Source organism: Eubalaena glacialis, chromosome 12 (assembly GCF_028564815.1).
Source record: "Eubalaena glacialis isolate mEubGla1 chromosome 12, mEubGla1.1.hap2.+ XY, whole genome shotgun sequence".
NCBI lineage: Eukaryota > Metazoa > Chordata > Mammalia > Artiodactyla > Balaenidae > Eubalaena > Eubalaena glacialis.
This window is the reverse complement of record NC_083727.1, coordinates 22,900,768-22,919,490: the sequence shown is the minus strand read 5'-3', so window position 1 is coordinate 22,919,490 and position 18,723 is coordinate 22,900,768. Positions and strand designations below refer to the sequence as shown.

At 33.5% G+C, this 18,723-nt stretch overlaps 1 protein-coding gene across 1 annotated transcript in view; it reads right to left on the bottom strand.

Annotated features, from left to right (window-relative positions):
• Positions 1-4,565: 4,565 nt before the first annotated feature.
• The window catches only part of NMBR (neuromedin B receptor), a 40,031-nt gene continuing 25,873 nt past the window's right edge, over positions 4,566-18,723 (bottom strand). Inside the window, 3 exon segments of the mRNA XM_061207449.1 lie at positions 4,566-4,700; positions 4,703-4,978; positions 7,468-7,816. Coding sequence (XP_061063432.1) covers positions 4,566-4,700; positions 4,703-4,978; positions 7,468-7,816 — 760 coding nt within the window.

Sequence of the window (18,723 nt, the reverse complement as noted above, 5' to 3'; positions counted from 1 at the left end):
AATACTTTTTAGGTCCCTAAGCGGGTTACATTTATATTATTCTTCTACTATGAGTAATAATGGATAACTATCTGTTTATTGCCCAAGAGGAGAATTAGTTCCCAGAAATAAAATCTTGGTTAAATTTTGCTGTACGCTACTTCAAGTACAAATTACCCACAACAGATTAAGACTTGGCTTTGTGTACAAGAAAATTTCCTGCTTGAAATTTTGGTAAGACACAACATATGGAAAAAAATAGAGCTCTTAAAGTAACTTGGTAAAATAATTTAGAAAATGAAATGGTGTAAAATGCTGTAACCACAGTATATAAGTAACGTTTCCTCCAATAACCATTAAAGATGCAGTTATAATCAGACTTTCTTTAGCACTTTTATTTTATTCTGTTATAACATTACAAAAATGGCTTTCTGCACTAAAACTGCACACACCTTGCTCACACCTATTTACTCACACCTTGCTCCTTGTTCAAAAAAGTCTAAGGAAAACATGCACACATGCTAATTTATTTGAAGTTGAAATGCACATGCATTTCATTTCTCAGAAACTTAATGGAAATAGTTCCTCAATGTGCAATGAAGACAGTAATAAAATATTGGTAAGTGGAAAATTGTACTTGTTCAAAATCCACTAACTATTTTACACCTCTATAGAATTATAAACATTTAAGATATGTTCTAACAAGAAAATAGTCCAATAAAATATATGTTTTGGTATCAAAAGGTGTTCCATTAATTTTTATTATTTCTCTTCTCCCTTTTTTGTATAACATGCACAAAACGGAGAAAGAAATTCGGGGGCAGAAACTATGTTCCCACGTTGTTAGATATGAAATTTATTTCTGTAAAAGTATTCACATGGGTGACCAGAATCTAAGCTATTTTCCTTACCCCAGAATGAGAAAGGTAAACTCAGAGAACTATTCTTTTTTGTCCTTTATTGTCAGGGAAGCTCTACATTCCAGGGAGGAAAATTTGCATGCCTATTTCTTCTTCCAGTGAATTATCTGATTTCCAGTTTCCTGACAGTATTGACTATAGATAAATTATACAAATTTAAAGTTAGATAAATGAGAGTTCAACACCAAGCTCTTCCATCCTTCACTTATCTGCTTACTAATCCTCAGTTCCTTCACCCATAGAATGGAACCAGAATAATGCCTTCCTTATGAGCTGACATGAGGCACTCCTGCAAAGGGTATACTACAAAATCTGCCACATAGTAAATGTTTAATAAATTTTATTATTATTTTACTACATGCTGAAAGATGACTTTAAAACATGATGATAGAAACTATATTTCCCAAACATGTACTGTTATGCCAGGCACCATGTGAGTACTTTACACGCATTGTCTAACTCGACCCTTACAACGTTGTTAACCCATTTTACAGACAAAACAATTAAGGGGGAACATTCTCTAGTCCCAAGCATTTCAAAGATACTATATATTTTTATCTCTTTTGAACTACTCTAGGCTTAAAGAGGAGATTCAGAGAAAAGGACAAAGCCTATATCTACATTAAAAACAATAATTTGGTGAGAAATTTCCCTCCATTATGGCAGATATTACCACATTAGACATAGCTTTTTCCCTAATACTTCCATGAATTACAATACTACTAGATGAAATTATATAAATCAATTCATTGATTGTGTTTTTTAAAGATCTATTTCACCCTACATTTTTTAACAGATTTGGAATCTGGCATTTTTGTTCTACTTCTGGCTAATAATCAGTTTCATTTTTCTGTTGTATGATTTCATAGATGATAAATTTGAAACTTATGTCCTCTAACTTCATTCCTTAATAGTAATAACAATAAAAATTTTAAATGTCCAGAAATAAATAGAAATATTTCACAATATATGTACAATAACTACAAATAAGCTAAGTATACATAAGATCCGATCAAGGCCAAAGTTGAAACTCTAATTTTAATATGAACCAAATCTCACGTGTGTGAGTATATGTATGTGTGTATAAGGCATGAAGTTTTGTTTGACTTGGAAAATATATGATAAAAGTAAACATTAAATATTTACTTCATCATGTTATATATAGTATGATCATACATCATAGAATATATACTAATACAGTAACTCTCAGGTTTCTATTCCAAAGAAAGGAAATATTTGAAAAAATTGTGCGATTCACAGAACTTCTTGAAAATGAGAAATCATAAAAGTTTAGTGAGTGAATTAAAATTATAACCCAGTTGTAGAATGCAACAGTCAGATTCACAAAAATGTTTGTACAGATAATCCTCAAACTGCTTAATTCATGAAGAAAGCTCTAAGTATTGAGCATGTCTCCAAAGATCAGGGCTCAACATTAACAGACAATCTGATTTTCAGTATTAATATAAATAGTAACCAGAAAATTCTAAAATGCCATCAAAAGTTTGATAATATTGATAACATTATATAATCAGATATGTGGCTATTGTTAAAATTCTTTTTTTAAAAAAAGGAAAATTGAAATTTGTGGTGCCATTATTACTCCATTAGTATCATTACAGAAAAACATTTTTAACAAAAATTTTTAATGTTTCTTAATAAAATAAAAATTTTCTAAGATATTTTATAAATAAATATTTTTTCATTCTTAAAAAACAAATCAGATATCAGAGTATATGTCAATATTATTCTCTTAAACTTTCAATTATTGTATCCTTATAGTTAAGATGTATGTATGTCCTTTTAGTTTCTCATATATATAGCATATGTGAAACTAAATACATATGCAATGTATTGTATATGTATTCATATATACAGTCTAATATAGTATATATTTATATATATAGTGAATATATACTCTATAATATGTATTCCATATATCTGAAACTAAAGGGACATAGGCACATCTTAACTATAAGGTCCTGATAATTTAGCGCTTGAAAGAATAATATTGTTATATAATCTGATATGCATGTATCTTGTAGTTTTTCATATATACCTATTTCTACCATCACATTATTAACAAGGAGAATGGTTCTGCATTGACCAAGGATTCTCACCCAGAAACCCATGGTTCTTTAGATTTTAATGGATGAGACTTGAAAGATTTATAAAATACCCAGAGTCAATATAAAATTTGTGTGCGATATTTTACACCTCTTTGATGAGTGGCTCTCCAACTTTCCTAAAAGTTAAGAACAACTATTAGAGATAGGAGAAAGTCAATAGAGAAAGAAAGAAATTGAGAGATGATGGAATAGTGGGTGCATGCACCATAGTATGGTGTCTGGTTTTTAAATCCTACCTCTCCCACACGGCTGTGGAATCCTCTTTAGCTTTCTTTATTTTTTGTTTAATTTTAATAACAATTGATGTTTATTAAAATGGAAAATGTTTTGTTAATTATTTGGATTCCAAAACTTGCAATATTGCAAATAAGAACTCATTAATGTAATATTAAATATTGACAATATATTAATAAATTATAACTTATTCATCAAATTACAGGTGACATGAAAACATTAGGGATTCATGTTTTGTTTAAGTCTTTCCTTCCATGTAATTGTTAGGTGAGTAATACTGGATGAACTAGGACTACTACTAATGTTTGACAAATGCTACTAATGTTACACTGTATAAGTGTGACATATTACCTTGTGTATTTTTTGAAAGACCATCGTAAATATTTTAAATGTTCCTTTATTTAAAATTTTAATCCAAAATTATTCAGAGATGACTGTGATACTATGCAGAGTAAACTTCCCAAGTAGATTTTATATACACTTGTCAGGTGCTATTGCAAAAAAGGATGGTTGAACTCATTAAATGGTTGAACTCAGCAGAATTACGTATATCTCATCACAGCTACACAGAATGACCCAAATATCCAGGGATTTAGCAATGTATGCAAAGACGGCCATGCCAATTTCTGAGTCATAGTTTTACAGTTTAGGACATATGATACCTATTTTACATTCAGATCATATTCAGATGATATCTATTTCACTATGCATAATACAAATGTCATCATACATTTTAATCACATACTGAGAAGTTACAGATATAAACTATTTCTATAAATTATGATTAATCATAAAAAGATTTGCTCCACCTTTTGAATTTTTTATTAGTTTATTCAAACAAAGGAGATATATACAGGCACTAGTTATGAATAAAATTCACCAGGAAAATATGACTTGTATTTCAGATATTTGGAGTTTGAATATTATACTCATTGAATCACTGAGTCAATAAAGAAATTTATTTCATGCTCCCGAATAAAACAAATTTAAGATAAATGTGCTAGGTTGGCTCTAGGAACAACTTCAATATTGAAGCAATATTGACTTATACACATAGAGCAATACACATATATTGCTTTTTGAATCACTTTTAATGTGAGTAATACATATATTTTTAATGTCATTTAAAGTCTTGTTCAGTGAAAAATGGTAACTCTGTTTGACTTGCCTTTTCTGAGTCAATCATGAAAACTGTTTAATGAATTAGCTGAGATATAGTAAGAAAAAAAGTTGTTTAGTTTTGCTTTACTCAATAGAGATACGAGAGTAAGTTCTTTTCAGGTAGTGAGTTGAATGGCCAAAATCACAGTGCCATTTCCTGCTTCACATTGTGCCCACTAAGTAATACAGATTTGGTCACCATGTTCTTAGAATTTTTTTTCAGGGATGTCACGCACACTGCGGAGGAGCTGAGTAGGTAGGTGCTTGATAGGACTTGGTAGTCTCTCGATAGGACTTCCTTCCACAACAGAGCTGGCTATTGAAGTGCCTCCTGAAGCTTTCACTGAGCAGATAAAGAGCAAATGGATTGACACAAGAACTGCAAAAGCTCAGAACCCGGGCCACTAAGGTGACAATCATGTGGCCTAGAGATGGGTCAATCTCATTATAGTTGAAAGACCTATACATGTAAAGGATGTGATTTGGAAACCAGCAGAAGACAAAGCAACACACAAAGACCAGCACAATTTTGGCCAGGCGTTTCCGTGTTTCCATCTGCAAATATAAGGAAATAGTCCCACTGATTAAAATGAAAACGGAGGCAGCCACATTCTAAAACACATCATGGTACGAAAGATGTAAAACAGCATGCAAATGCATCCAAAATCACAAAAAGGATTTTCCTAGTCAAAGTAACGATTTTAACAATTTGATGAAGCCTATTTTGGTCACTATACTAATTTCACTTTAAAATATTTGACAGTTTATAAATGGGTATGTCTTCATGTTAAAACTGTGATCTTGAAAAATTTCTTATTTTTAACTCTTTTTCTTTTGCTTAAAGTCTTATTGTGATCACTATAAATATAAATCATTTGTTTGTATTAAATCCATTGAATTAATAAACCACAGAATATATTCAAGCTTAGAAAATTTTTAAATCAGACTATTTTAAATAAGAAATACTGATCTATTGAAAAAGGGCATGACTTTTTTAAAACCCTTATCCACAAAAAAAAAAAAAACCTTGAGATTTAATTTAAACTCCTGACTCTCATAAATCAAAAGAATCTGACCTAATTGTCATTTCTATAAACATTACTATGTTAGGCTGCCTAACCTTAAAATAAAAATAAAAACATTTTCTATCTTTTCATAAAATTCACCTCCTATGTTTACTGTTTTATAAGAAGGTCTTCAGGAATGTGATAAATAGACAAAATTCAAATGTGGGACATTAATCTTTTTAAATCTAAAAATCATTTCCTAACATCTAGAGTCCAAAGTTTAGCTCACATTTGTCTAATTTGTTTGAATATTTAAATAAGGCAACATGAAAGTGAAAAGATAATTTCCCAAGATATTTATAGTAGACAACATATTTTCTGAGCGAAAACTATTGGTAGTTAACTAGAATATACCAGAGAAGTCTGGAAAGGTTTAGGATTGAAACCGATCTGACACTGGGGAGTAAGTAGTAGTGAATGGTGACAGTAAACACAGGTGCAAGTGAAAAGGAATCTAGTTCAAGAAGCAGAATGTGGTGCTCCAGATGCATCCCAGTGGCATAAATTAGGCAACTTGGCCTTATAAATGAGGTGGATGTGAAATTTATATTACTAAGCATAGTCCTCCCTAGCAGGTGGAGCGTAGGTGCAGGAATTTCACAGCAGTCTATACTTGGAGATTCAAATGTATAGGTAGGCTGTTAGCATTGAGATTACTTCTTGGCAGATGTCAAGCCCAGTTACCCAGCCAGAGTTTATAAGTCCCAATAGGGAAATTCACATACACACACACACACACACAAAAGTCAGAACTAAGGCCACTGAAACACAAAAAAGTGGAGGTGGGGACGGTCAGAGGAACTCAACTTTAGAAACCAAAGCAAAACTCAGATACCCAAACTGAGATACAAATTGGATCACAGGGCTCTGAATAAAAGGATTGTACATAAAGGGGAAAGTACAGTGAGCCTGTGACCCAGACATTTTTGCTTCAATGATGCCAGGTATTGAGGTAATAAATATATTACTTTTTCTAATAATTACTTTAATGACTGGTTATTTTTTAAGCCTTTAAAGCAGATGTGGATCACTGATGTTTATGGACATCAATAAATAGAGGTCACCATCTGCACAGAAAAACCTTAACCAGATTGAGTGCCCAAAGCCCCAGCCTGTGCCTCCATCTACAGCCCATCAGATTTTAATTATCTGTGATTCAACTCATTTTCATTCAAACTGGGGAGCAGGCACCCATGACCTCCCCGTACCTACAGAACCCTTTGGAAGAAGTTCCTCACTAGGAGTGGACAAATGTACAACTTGAAACTGTCCCATAACTGCACTATTTCCATCTTTTTGTAGATTAACGCAACTGGTTTTACCTTACATTAGTACTATGTATTCTTTAGAGAAGAAAAAGTACATAAGGTGCAGGTCGTAGTTTTAAAATTAGTATATAATATTTATTTATCGGAAAAGCTATAAAGTTGAATTAGACCAACTCCTACTTCAGCACCAGCCCACCTCTGATCACTCGCACTATTGCTCTGCTGCCCTCTGTTCCCAGGCTCTCATTTTGGCATCTTAGCCAAACCTCATCCCCAGACCCAGCAGTGTCCTACAGTCCTTTCCTGATGCGTCCTTCCCCCAGACTTTCTGTCATCTTTAGTGACCTAATGGGAGAAGAAAAAATAATTGAATAAATATATACTTATAATGTGAAATTCTTTTCTGGTTTGTTATGTGTTTCTTTGCATAAACATTTGCACATAAAGAAAAGCCACCAGAGACATTAATTTCAAATGAGCCTAGGCCCAGATGTCAGATAAGCTGGACCTCAGTGGGCTTTTAGAGCTAACACATGGCCACATATTAGAGAACCTCCAACATCCCTTCTAGTTCAGGCTAGTGCGTGTCCCAGTGCCCTTCTGACTGTTCTAATCATTCCTGATATTGAAAGCCCATGAAATAGAACTCAAAATAGCACTTACTGCTTCTGACCAGCTTGCCCCCAACACACACACTTACCGAGCTTACCTGTTTTTTGGTATGTTCATTGTATTCTCCCGGAAGATTACGTGCACTTTTAATTAAGGTCCTCGCAATATGATAATAATAAATGCTAATAATAACAAGTGGTATAAGGAAGTAGACCAAGAAGATGAGCACTGAATGAATCTTTGGATGTAATTCATCAGTCTGAGGGTAGGGTATACACGCCGTGAAGCTGCCGTTATCCAAGCCACCGATGTGCGCCACTTGGGAAAACACGGCTTCTGGAACAGCCAACAGCACCGAGACCACCCAGATACCCACGGCCTTCACACAGGTCCACAGCACCGCCCCTGATGTCTGGATATCCATGGGGTTTACAATGGCTCTGTACCTGGGCAGATAATACATTTCAAATTACTCTCTTAAGAAAGAAAAATTAAAAAGAGAAAGGAAAAGAGAGAGAGAGATCTTACTAAAAGAGAGGTGCCAACACCCCTTTATCCCCAGGCCGTTACGTAGTGTGTGGAATAACTAAGATCCTTGCTGTCTCTCTGTCTACAAGTCATTCCACTGCTTATTAGCACAGAAGACATGAAGAGAAAAGCAAATATTTTAAATTGTCATTTCCCAAATTGCAGTAATTTGCTTACCTCCTTCACAAGTATTTTCTAAATCTACACGTACTACAAGTATCATTGTATATTGAATATTTTTATTTAAATACTTTTATTTCCAAAAAATCTATTACTACTGAAATTGCTATAATATGCAATAACCATAAAATATAAAATATTCACAAAATAGTATTGTTAAAATTTACCTGGATACTCTTCTAGAGCTTCTGAGGCTAGGTCTCCTACTTTTTTTTTCCTAAGGACATTAAGAAATCTTAGAGACTAATCCAGACTGGGATTTTCTCCCTAATTCAGTCATAAGGACGAAAAGAACTGAAAATGGAATAACATTCTGTCTTTACAGTTCAAATTTCTTTAATGTCAAGACCTCACGCAGTCTTCTCTCCTCCCACCTAACACCATCATAGTGGTAAATGAACCACACTCCAGGACACAATGGCTTAAACAATCCAAGCCTCTACACCTCATTCAATTACACATGACTATTAAGCAAGGTAATAAAAATACAAACCGAGCAAAATTGTATGTAAACCTCAAATTACTTATATCTGTCTTTAAAAGTATTTCAGGTTACAGTATACCTAGGAGGTTAACAAGATACAACAGAAAGCGATTTTAGTCAGACAAGTCTGCACTGTTATCTCATCTCTGATATCCTTTGGAAAATCACTTAAGATGTTTTTCTTCATCTGTAAGGTGGGTATAAAAACACCACCCTCAAAGTTTTGTGATTAGAAAAACTGTATAGAACACCTATTACAATGCCTGGCACCTAGCAGATATTAACCATGCCATGACCCTGTACCTTCTCCTTATTTACATTTGAATTAGTCTGATATTCTAAAAATTCAGAATATTTCAAGCTACATAACAAGCAGATAAAGTCTCCTTCTGAGGTTCTGTAAAGATGTGTCTCATTGCCCACGGGAGAGGAGCAGCCCCCAGCCTCAATACCTTTCCGAGGGGAGCCTCTCTTTCTCCTTCTTGACTTGCACCAAGTGTCATTCCCAGACCCTCAACAGGAGAAATATAGTTCACATTTTCATCTACAGGGTCTTCCCAAGAAACATATAGAAATTAAAGCAAAGCAAACAGCAAGCGGCTTCCACCCCAAATTAAATAAAGTTGCAAGCATAATGCATTTTACCCAGACTTCGCACATGGCAGAACTTAACAGGCATGAGTTCCTTTCTCCTATTCTGCTTAATTGCATGTACTTGAGAAGCTGAATGAATTACAATCAGTAACTAGAATGAGCTATTTTTTCTGCTTTTCTAAACTTTTTATCAGATGAATAAATTCAAAGAGGTTGGTTTGTTTTTTAAATCAGAGAGCACTGAGAGTCCTAAAAAGAAAAGTAGAAGTCTCTCGTTCCATCTCAGGTCTCCCTCCTGAGTTAAAACAAATTTCAAATCATTACTTCCTTATGTCTAAGAAATGTACTTCTGCCATTGTCTCTTGAATTAAATATTATAGACATTAGCTCTTGACATCCAATTATGGTAATTGAAGATTTTTTTCTCTTATACTACCTTTATTTCCTTCATTCCTAACTTCCTGATTTAGTAAGATATATTAAATATTTACAAAATAGCCAATACAATATTACTATGGCTAAACAAATATTGCTCACTGCAGAGTTAAGTAGTATATTATGATGACGTTTTCTTTCTTATACATATCTCTGACTTTCCCAGAGTTGCTACATGGTCATTTTTTTCATTTGCATGATTTTCCAAGTACCTGAATTTATTTTTTCTCTAAATTTTCTTTTTACCACCTTCATGAATAATTGGAGCCCTGGTGCTTGAATCTCAGTACTACTTCTTTCTTAGTTTTTCACTTTATCAAGCTCATCGTCACCTTTTTTTGGTTTTACTTTCTGAGGTATTTTATTAGCTTTAACTTCCATTCTTCATTCTGAATTTTTATTTCTGCTATCATATTTATAATTCCTAGAAATTCTTTCTAGTTTTCAAGTCATTCCTTTGCATAGACCTTATTCTTACATTAGGGATGTATATTCTTGTTATGTATCTATGGAACTAAGACAAAAAGATGTTTAATTTCCTTCTCTTTCTAGAATAGTTCCAAGATTTTTTTGTTTCTTTGGTCTCTTTATGCTAGAATCTTGCCTCAAAAATTAGAGATTTGCTGCCTTCCAATTCATATTTAAGATCAAATTACCAAAAAGCTAACTATAAATTCTTTTGTATGTGGAAGAGGAAGGGAAAGAACAGAGAGATTTGGGGGACTGCTGATCACCACAAATTGGTTGACTAGCCTTCCTTGTTAGTCAGAATCAACAAAGAATATTCTGAACTTTCCTTCATGGATTTAAAAAGGAGGAGAAAAACGTCACTCCCTACCCTCACTCTCACCCCACGTTGAAGCATATGCTATTGCAAAAGCACTACAACTACAAAGGATGTTGGGGAAACTTCAGATAGGAATGGAAGTTATAACTCTCTCATTCTGATAAGATTGCCAAAGTAGAGCTAGCAACAGATCCAGAACTCTTGGTTTAGAAGTAAGAAGCCTAGTGGGAGCACAAGACATGGATAGAGAAGGCCTTTCAACAGGAATGATTCTTAGCCACTCCCTGCAAGAAAGGGAAAATGGACCTCATGGATCTTCCCCTAAATAATATACATGTGGCTGATAGGGGTGGACTACAAATTCTATAAAGCCAGAAATTGTAGTTTAAAACAACAGATTACTGAAGTGTCATCGTTAGTACTAAAACATAGCTTCCAATTGTCAGAGAATAGGTTATACACCAATCAATGTTTTATTTGCATCTTTAAAAGGATAAGAAGCAAAATGTAAAACAGTACAATTCAAATTAACATGAACATGTTTAGTCATGCTTCCTTCAAATATTCGTGAAAAAATTAAGGATGAAACAGTCCCTCAGTGTAAAAACTATCTCATTGAATATAGTAGTGTTAATAGGTAGGTTTAAAAAGCTGGAATTTTTCTTTCAGATAGTATTGGAAAGATATCCCTAACTGAAAACTAGACAATAGCCAACAAAAAGACTTATAAAGAGAGCATAATCATGATTCACATATTAAATATCAATAAATAGATATGCTTCTTCATTAATTCCTGTTTTAAATCTTGCTTATCATATCTGTGTACAGTCTAAATTTAATGTGAAGAGATAATTAAATTGAACCATATCACAAAATATATAGAGAAAATTAGATCATTTTTAGCTCATACAAATTCATTGCAATATCTCAAAATCTCCATTGACACATCTCTGCAAACCTTTCTAGTTACACTACCCATCCTTTTTTTTTTTCTTTTTCAGACTTTTATTTATCAGAGACCAACAAGGAGTCTAAATGTGAACAATCTGACAAACAGAAGCAGAGAAGGGTATTGTGGAAGCAAGAGAGAGAGAAAATTTCAAAAAAGAAGTATAGACCTCTATGTCCAATACTCTAAAAGTAAAGAGAAAACTCCTTGAAACCAGATCCTGTGTCTTGTTTGCTGTTGTATCTAAAGAACATAACACAATGCCTGACCCACAGTAGGTTCTGAATGAATGTCTGTTGAACTAATAAGGAAATGTGGTCTAAGCAACAAGGAGATCACGTATTATGAGCAGTTTTGGTAAGAGAATGGAGGTAGTTGCATAATAGGTCGAGGTGAGAATGGAAGTGGAAGATGAAGACACAGTCTAGTCTAGTGATATCCAAGCTGGATCAATCTTCAGAATCACCCAGAGAACTGACAAAAGACAGAGAGTATTAGGTTTCTCCCTAGATTTACTGGTGCAGAGTCTCTAGGATGTAAAATGTGAGATTCTGCATTTTGTAAGGTTTTCAAGGGATTCTGAACATAAGCCAGGTTTAGAAACCACCTTTCAAGACTGACTTCTGCAGTGAGCATCTTTCCACAACGTGAGGTTTTCTAGTGCAATGGGTGGAGAGTAACCGGAATCCAGCAGAAGCTTGGTGTTTGAAGATTCAGTTGCCTACCCTTTACAGTATGTCACATCATGTTTCTGTTTTTTAATTTTTATTGGAGTATAGTTGCTTTACAATGTAGTGTTAGTTTCTGCTGTACATGTCACATCATGTTTTAAGAGTATTGATACCCACAGTTTAAAAATGCTTTCACATTACTTGTTTCATTTGATAAAATAATCCTGTGCAGTAAAACTGATTAGTGTATCCATTTTACAGAAAAACTCAATGAGGCTAAGGGATTAAATAATGTTCAAATGTTTTAAGAGTATTAATCCACAGCAAAACTTATTCTGAATGAAATTACTAAAATTTTAATTTAAAAATACGTTTTTTCATACAATAAAATGTCTAATACTGTAAATAGCCATTTAAAATTAATGTAAAATGTGGGATGTCACTTTGGAAAAGCTGAAAAATACTGGATCCAATTACAGAAGGGTCAGAAATTTTATTTGTTCTTTCCTCAAAAAAAATCACTTTGTTTTTAACCCATTAAAATGTATGACTTAAATGACATGAATGTTTAATAAGGAGAATGACAATGACAAGTCATGTTGATGAAGGCAACATGTTGGAACTAGCCAGTCTATGATTAAAAGAATTGAAGGAAGACTATAGAAGGCAGAGAGATCATCTTTATAATTTTACAATAAGCTCATTTTGCTTTCCACTTCAATGCCTGTATCCTGATAATTAACTGCATGTGTGAGTAAATATTGATTTGAATTAATGAGTCATTTGTCATCTGACACATAGGTAATACAGTAGAAGTAGTTACACAGCAACCCACATTTTTCAAATGCTTTCATATGAATTGTTTCATTTGATAAAATAATTCTGTGCAGTACAACTGATTAGTGTACCCATTTTGCAGAAAAACTCATCAAAACTAAGGGATTAAATTATGTTCAAATGATCACAGAGCCAGTTAGCAGATGATTCAGGATTCACACCTACATCTTGTGCCTACAGATTCTATATTTTTTTCAACGATAGCACATTGCAGAGAATATGAAGAATCAAAGCAACTGAAGAATCAAATGCTTTATCTAATCTATCTATTTTTAGACATTTGACCTCCTTGTCCTTTTAAAGTCAATAGTATTTTTAACAGGAAAGACGTTTTTACGGTGGACAAACTAAGCCTCAACAGTGCTAGCAAATAACATTTCATATTTTTTTAAGTTATCTCTAAAAACTGAATTTTCACAGACTCTATATAAATGTCTATAATCAACTCTAGGTTGTCCTTTCATAATCCAAAACTGATTCCTAATGAGATGTTTTATGTTTGGTTCTCTCAGAAAATGTGGTCCTTTTCCAAAAATTAATTTGAATTAAATCACAATCCTTAAAGTTTTAATTTTCAAAAGAGTTCCCCCAAATCTCCACAAATAATAAAAGAAAGTAGAGAAGAAGGTCTACATTGGAAGTTGAAAAAATATTCTTAATGAAAATCTCCACAAGAAAAAATAAAAACTTAATGACAAATAGATGAATCAAGGGAAGTGCTAGGAAGAAGTAAAAGTTTAGTGTTTATTTTTGCTCCCCATGAAGACCTATGAATAACTGAAAATAGAAACTACTGCCCAGAACCTTAATAAATCAGTAGTGTTCATGAGGAGTAGATTATGGCTCTAATGACATTTAATATTTTGTATCAATAATTAAAACAATGAGTTAAGAAACAGCTCATTAAGTTTGAAGCCAGCAATATCTTAATATTTAGAGCATGGATTGAAACTGAAAATAACCTTGGTCAAATGGAAATAAATAAGGATAAAAGAACAGAAAATAATAGCAAGCAATAAAAAGGGAAATTTAATGAAGACTTGTGTCCTTTTGCATAGAAAATAAATGAATTTTCCAAATGCCAGGTTGTCAGTACATTTGGGATGTAGGTGGGGTTCTCCAAAGAGCTGAAGATAATCTAACGGTTACATAAAATATTGTTTAAACCTATACATTGATTCAAAAGTAAAAATAATAATGCACTGAAAATATACAAGTATAGCATATTACTATTTATCTTGTGCTAAATATTGGATAAACTCTTTCCAGAAGAAAATCCTCTACACTTCATATCAGCATCAATTTTTCCAAAAATGCAATTAATAAACAACTAAGGGCTAACTAAAAACTTTTAACTAAGAACTTGTTAAGAATGAGCAAATAAAAAATGTAATTAAAATTATTAAAGACCTTGGAAATTGGTCAAACCCTCCTGAGCGATCAGTAATTGGAAGGACCAGAGTAAATTGTTATTTTGGGTTTTGAAATACACAAATGAGAAGTGTACTGCTTGTGACAACTAACAATAAGGAAAGTGTTGAACTTCACTCTCTAACCTCATGGCTCAGCCAGAACAGATGTCACTACTTAAATGCATCACTGCAGGCAAAAGACTGAAAGGTATATCTTAGAAGGGCCTTGTTTCCACAGAGAAGTAGACACATAGAACCAGCATAAATGGTTAAATGAGAGACTTGTCTGATATGTGGTAACGTGGAACAGTGCGACGGGCAGAGCAGTGACGCAATGCGCTGAGCGGCTGGTTGCCCCACCAGTTACTAGTGTCCCTTCTCTTCTTTGGGTCTCTCTCTGCTCAGTATTCAAGGAGACAATAGGATCCTATCAACCTGGTGTGTTCCTTCCTTATTTATAGTGTGTCCCAAAGGTTTCAGATTGAGCTGGATAAATAATCTTCAGAAACTGTAAAGTAATATATAAATTATGGCAATAGTGGGAATATTGTGAGAATTATACAGCATCTCTCCAACTCAATATGTGAGATTCCTTCTAAGGAGAAAGGAAAGGGAAATAATCTAGAAGTACTTGAGACTAATGAGGAAAAGAAATATGATTTATTGAAGATTTATTGAGTTTATTTTTCAAATTAAAAACTAGTACATTGTGCAGATTACAATTCATCCTGTCTCTATGGTTATGTAAAAATAACAACTGAGCACTTGTTATGCAAAACAAATTTTCCTTTTTGAATTGGCAGCTAGAAAGCTCTCAGACAAATGGATGGGTCAAATTTTGTCAAAGTATGGGTCACCTTATATTTTTCACCTTTTATTTTCCCTATGGCTGGTTTTCCTCCCTTTTTTAATTCCTATTGTAGGCTGTTTGTATCTTTATTTTTAAACTGCCTTAAATTCTTTTGGAACAAGTTGAAAATAAATAAGTCACCATTCTGGTAACATGGGTTGGTTATCTGTAGGGTGAGTGCGGGTGATTTTCTTGGGTATGCATGGTCAATCAGAACTCTCCCCAAAAGAGCTTAGAAGCACACTCTGAGCACCAATCTCAGCATCCACTGAGAGGCAAGGCCTTCTCAGGGTACTGTCCAGGGCTATGGACCAAAGGAGAAAGTATCTCCAATCACAGCCAGGTGGTTAACCAGATCTGAGCTTCAGTCAGGAGTTTTGGTGAGAAACCAGCAAACAGATAACGGCACTCCCTCTCACCACTGGACAAAGACTGATGAAAACACTTCATAAGTCCTAGGGAGTGTTAGACCCAGGGGCCACATTTGATATGTTTCAATACTTTAATAAATAATTATACCAAAGAAAACTGTTTGCATAGGTATAATATCCAAATAATGTTAACAATTCAAGGTTCACAGTTAAGGGAACTAGCTCAGTTATGGAATTAAATAAGATTATCCTAACTAGCAAACAAAAGCTTGAAATTATAAATACATGAGCACATTAGATTTGGTGCACTATTATTTTTGCATTTAATCCAACATTGGCTGTTTAGTATCAGAAAAACAACATAACCTGGTACATTAAATTAATATTAATTTCATTTTCATTGTCTTACAGATTTTTAAAATTTAACTTAGAAATGCATTTTAGTTAACAGTTTTATAAAAAGCAAAATAAGAAGTTGATACCTAGTTTTACCTTTGTAAATATATAAAATTAAAAGTTTATAATTTAGCTCTAGGAATCTGTGAAAATTTTTTCCTGTAAAGGAAAAAGGAGAAATTCTTTAAAGCTCCTTGCATTTTAATTACGGGTTTTTAGACACCAAAAGGTCTTCAAGAATCAAAGAAATAATATTCTAAGTTTGGAAATACAGCTATTATAATAGATAATGAAGGAGATATGAAAATGGCAACCATAAGAAAAGTAGGGCTTATAAGGACCCTCCTACACGGTATCACAGCACACATGTCCCAACAGTAGGGGGTGGGAATGTGTGTGTGTAAGTGTGTGTGTGTAAAACTGTTAGAAACATGATACAACAGAGAATATGCAAATACTTTTAGGCAGCTATTTAATGTAAGCAAGAAAAAGAAGTATATTTTCAAAATAGTAATAAAAAAATTCACCAAGATAAAAGTAAAAATTAACTTAGAGCACCACTATCACCATTTCAGATCATTCACTGTCTCTCCTCCTCCCATTCTCGTTATGATAAGCCTCTGAGGCACATCTACAGGGGACACAAATGATCTTTCCTAAGGATGTATCAGCTGAAGCTCCTCAAAAAAGTATGGAATGTCAAGAATTAATAATCACAATTACCAAAAAGTGTCACCTGTACCACCCTTTGGCCATATCAAACAAGGAGATTCAAACCTCAAGATAGATTCACAAATATTGTGTTTGTTTCAAGTCTCTACTGTCCAGTAGTGCTGTCATCAATCATATGTAACATTTAAGTCTCCACTTCACATTGTGATATGCTTTCCAAAATCTAATTATCTTCCTGTTTCTTTTTCTACATTATTGTAATTCTGTCTCTAAACTCTCTACCTTTATTTTCTTAGGCAAAGATATTTAAGCCATCACATGAAGATAGGATATTTGGTTTAACAAACAATTGAATTTGTTGTTTAAAAACTCTAATAGGAAGTTTTTGTGGGTCCTTGCTTTTACTTTTCCATTGCTACAACTACTTTATTTTAAATTCAAGGTGTTTCTTTTATTTGCAGCTGCATTTTACAAGATTCTTTCATCCTATTGAATCTAATGAATCAGCTTTTGCAATCATTTTTCTGTTTTTACTCTGGGGTGCTTTGTTTTAAACTTAACTTTTCAGTCTGCCTTTAAATAAGAAAAGCCATCAGGAATTTCTTATACCTGGGAAAGTAATAATGCGGCTTAATGGTACAGAGTCCAGGTTTTGAATTGGGTTCAGATGATGTCTCCATCACCGTGAGATCATGAAAATGTTGCTTAATTTCAAGCCTTAGTTTTCTTCACTTTAAAATGGTAATAATTATAGTGCTTGTTTCATAGTGTTGTGAGGATAAAAAACTCACACAAAAGAACTTAGCACAGTACTAAGTGCAATTAGTCTTATACTTGTTTCCAAATCCACAAGAAATCAAAATGTTTAGTGAGATGAAGTGTGAGATTAAGCACTAATCAACACTTGATTACTATGTTCTAGAAGAAAAATAGAAGTGTAGACAACATATAACAAAACATTTCCAAACAATTTTAAGTGAATATTGGAATGTAATGTGTAATTTCATCACTAGTAATTCCAGTTCCTTGATTTAAATTTCCAAAATGCACACTGAGAGGCAAGAGTAGGCTCTGGACCAAGTAGAAGACACAACCCATCTTTCCTTATCATTGTTATTAAAGTATCCGTGCTGTGTTTACGAAGTACGTGATACACATAAACTGAAAAAGTCAGTAAATATATAAATAGCATTTTATCTGACCTTGGTAAGAGCCAATTTACCAATCTCCATGAAAATAGATTGAGAAAAGTAGTATGAAATAAACTCAAGCCCTGGGTCTTGCTACGAATATCACCTTTAAAAATGAAAGCATAATGAGAATAATTTTAACTATTATAGTGATAGCTCTTCATTAAGTTTTATTCTAATCATTAAATAGAATTTTTTTAACTTTCTAATTAAAATGGGCCCCATAAAGAAGGGCAACTAAACTAAAAAGTCACATTTTAATTATGGAATACAAAAAAACTTTTTAAAAGATAATAGAAATTGTGTCATAGAAACAAAATGAGGTGCATAACTTACCCAAAGTCACCCGTTTTTGTAGGACTGTGGTTTTAGAAAGAATATTACAGGAACTAAAAAGTCAATAGTATTCAGTTTAAAAAGACAATTGCTCTCGACTCCATTCCATTGTCTTTCCTTCAATGAAGATTAACTCCTCAATGCCAAAGTGAAGTAAGGGTATTATTGCAAATACCAGGAAATTTAGATGGACTCATTTTTCATTAATAATTTAATATGTAAATTAAAGAGGAGGGCCATGAACACCATCTTAATCATCCAAGTTAAATTGTTTAAATCACTTAAGCCAACACCGCACCGCTAAAGGAATTAGACCAGGACTCCATACAATGATGCCTAATTATACATTTCCCCCCACCCCCATCCAGATATCCCGTCTGCTGAAATGCCCAAAATCATGATTATAGACAGCCTGGGATAGTGGCACTGGACCAAGAGTCAGCAGGACTGGATTCTCCTCTCAGCTCTGCCAGGGGAACTTACCTTCCCTGGGCTTCAATATCCTCACCTGAAAAATAACACATTTGAACTAGTTGATCTACAAGGTAGAATAATAGATATTTCCCACCCTTATAATATGTGGAAAGCAGACTTGATATCAAAGATGTATTTTTACAGCACTGTTTTAATGCTAAAATTTAGTACCTACCTGTTTGTGGAA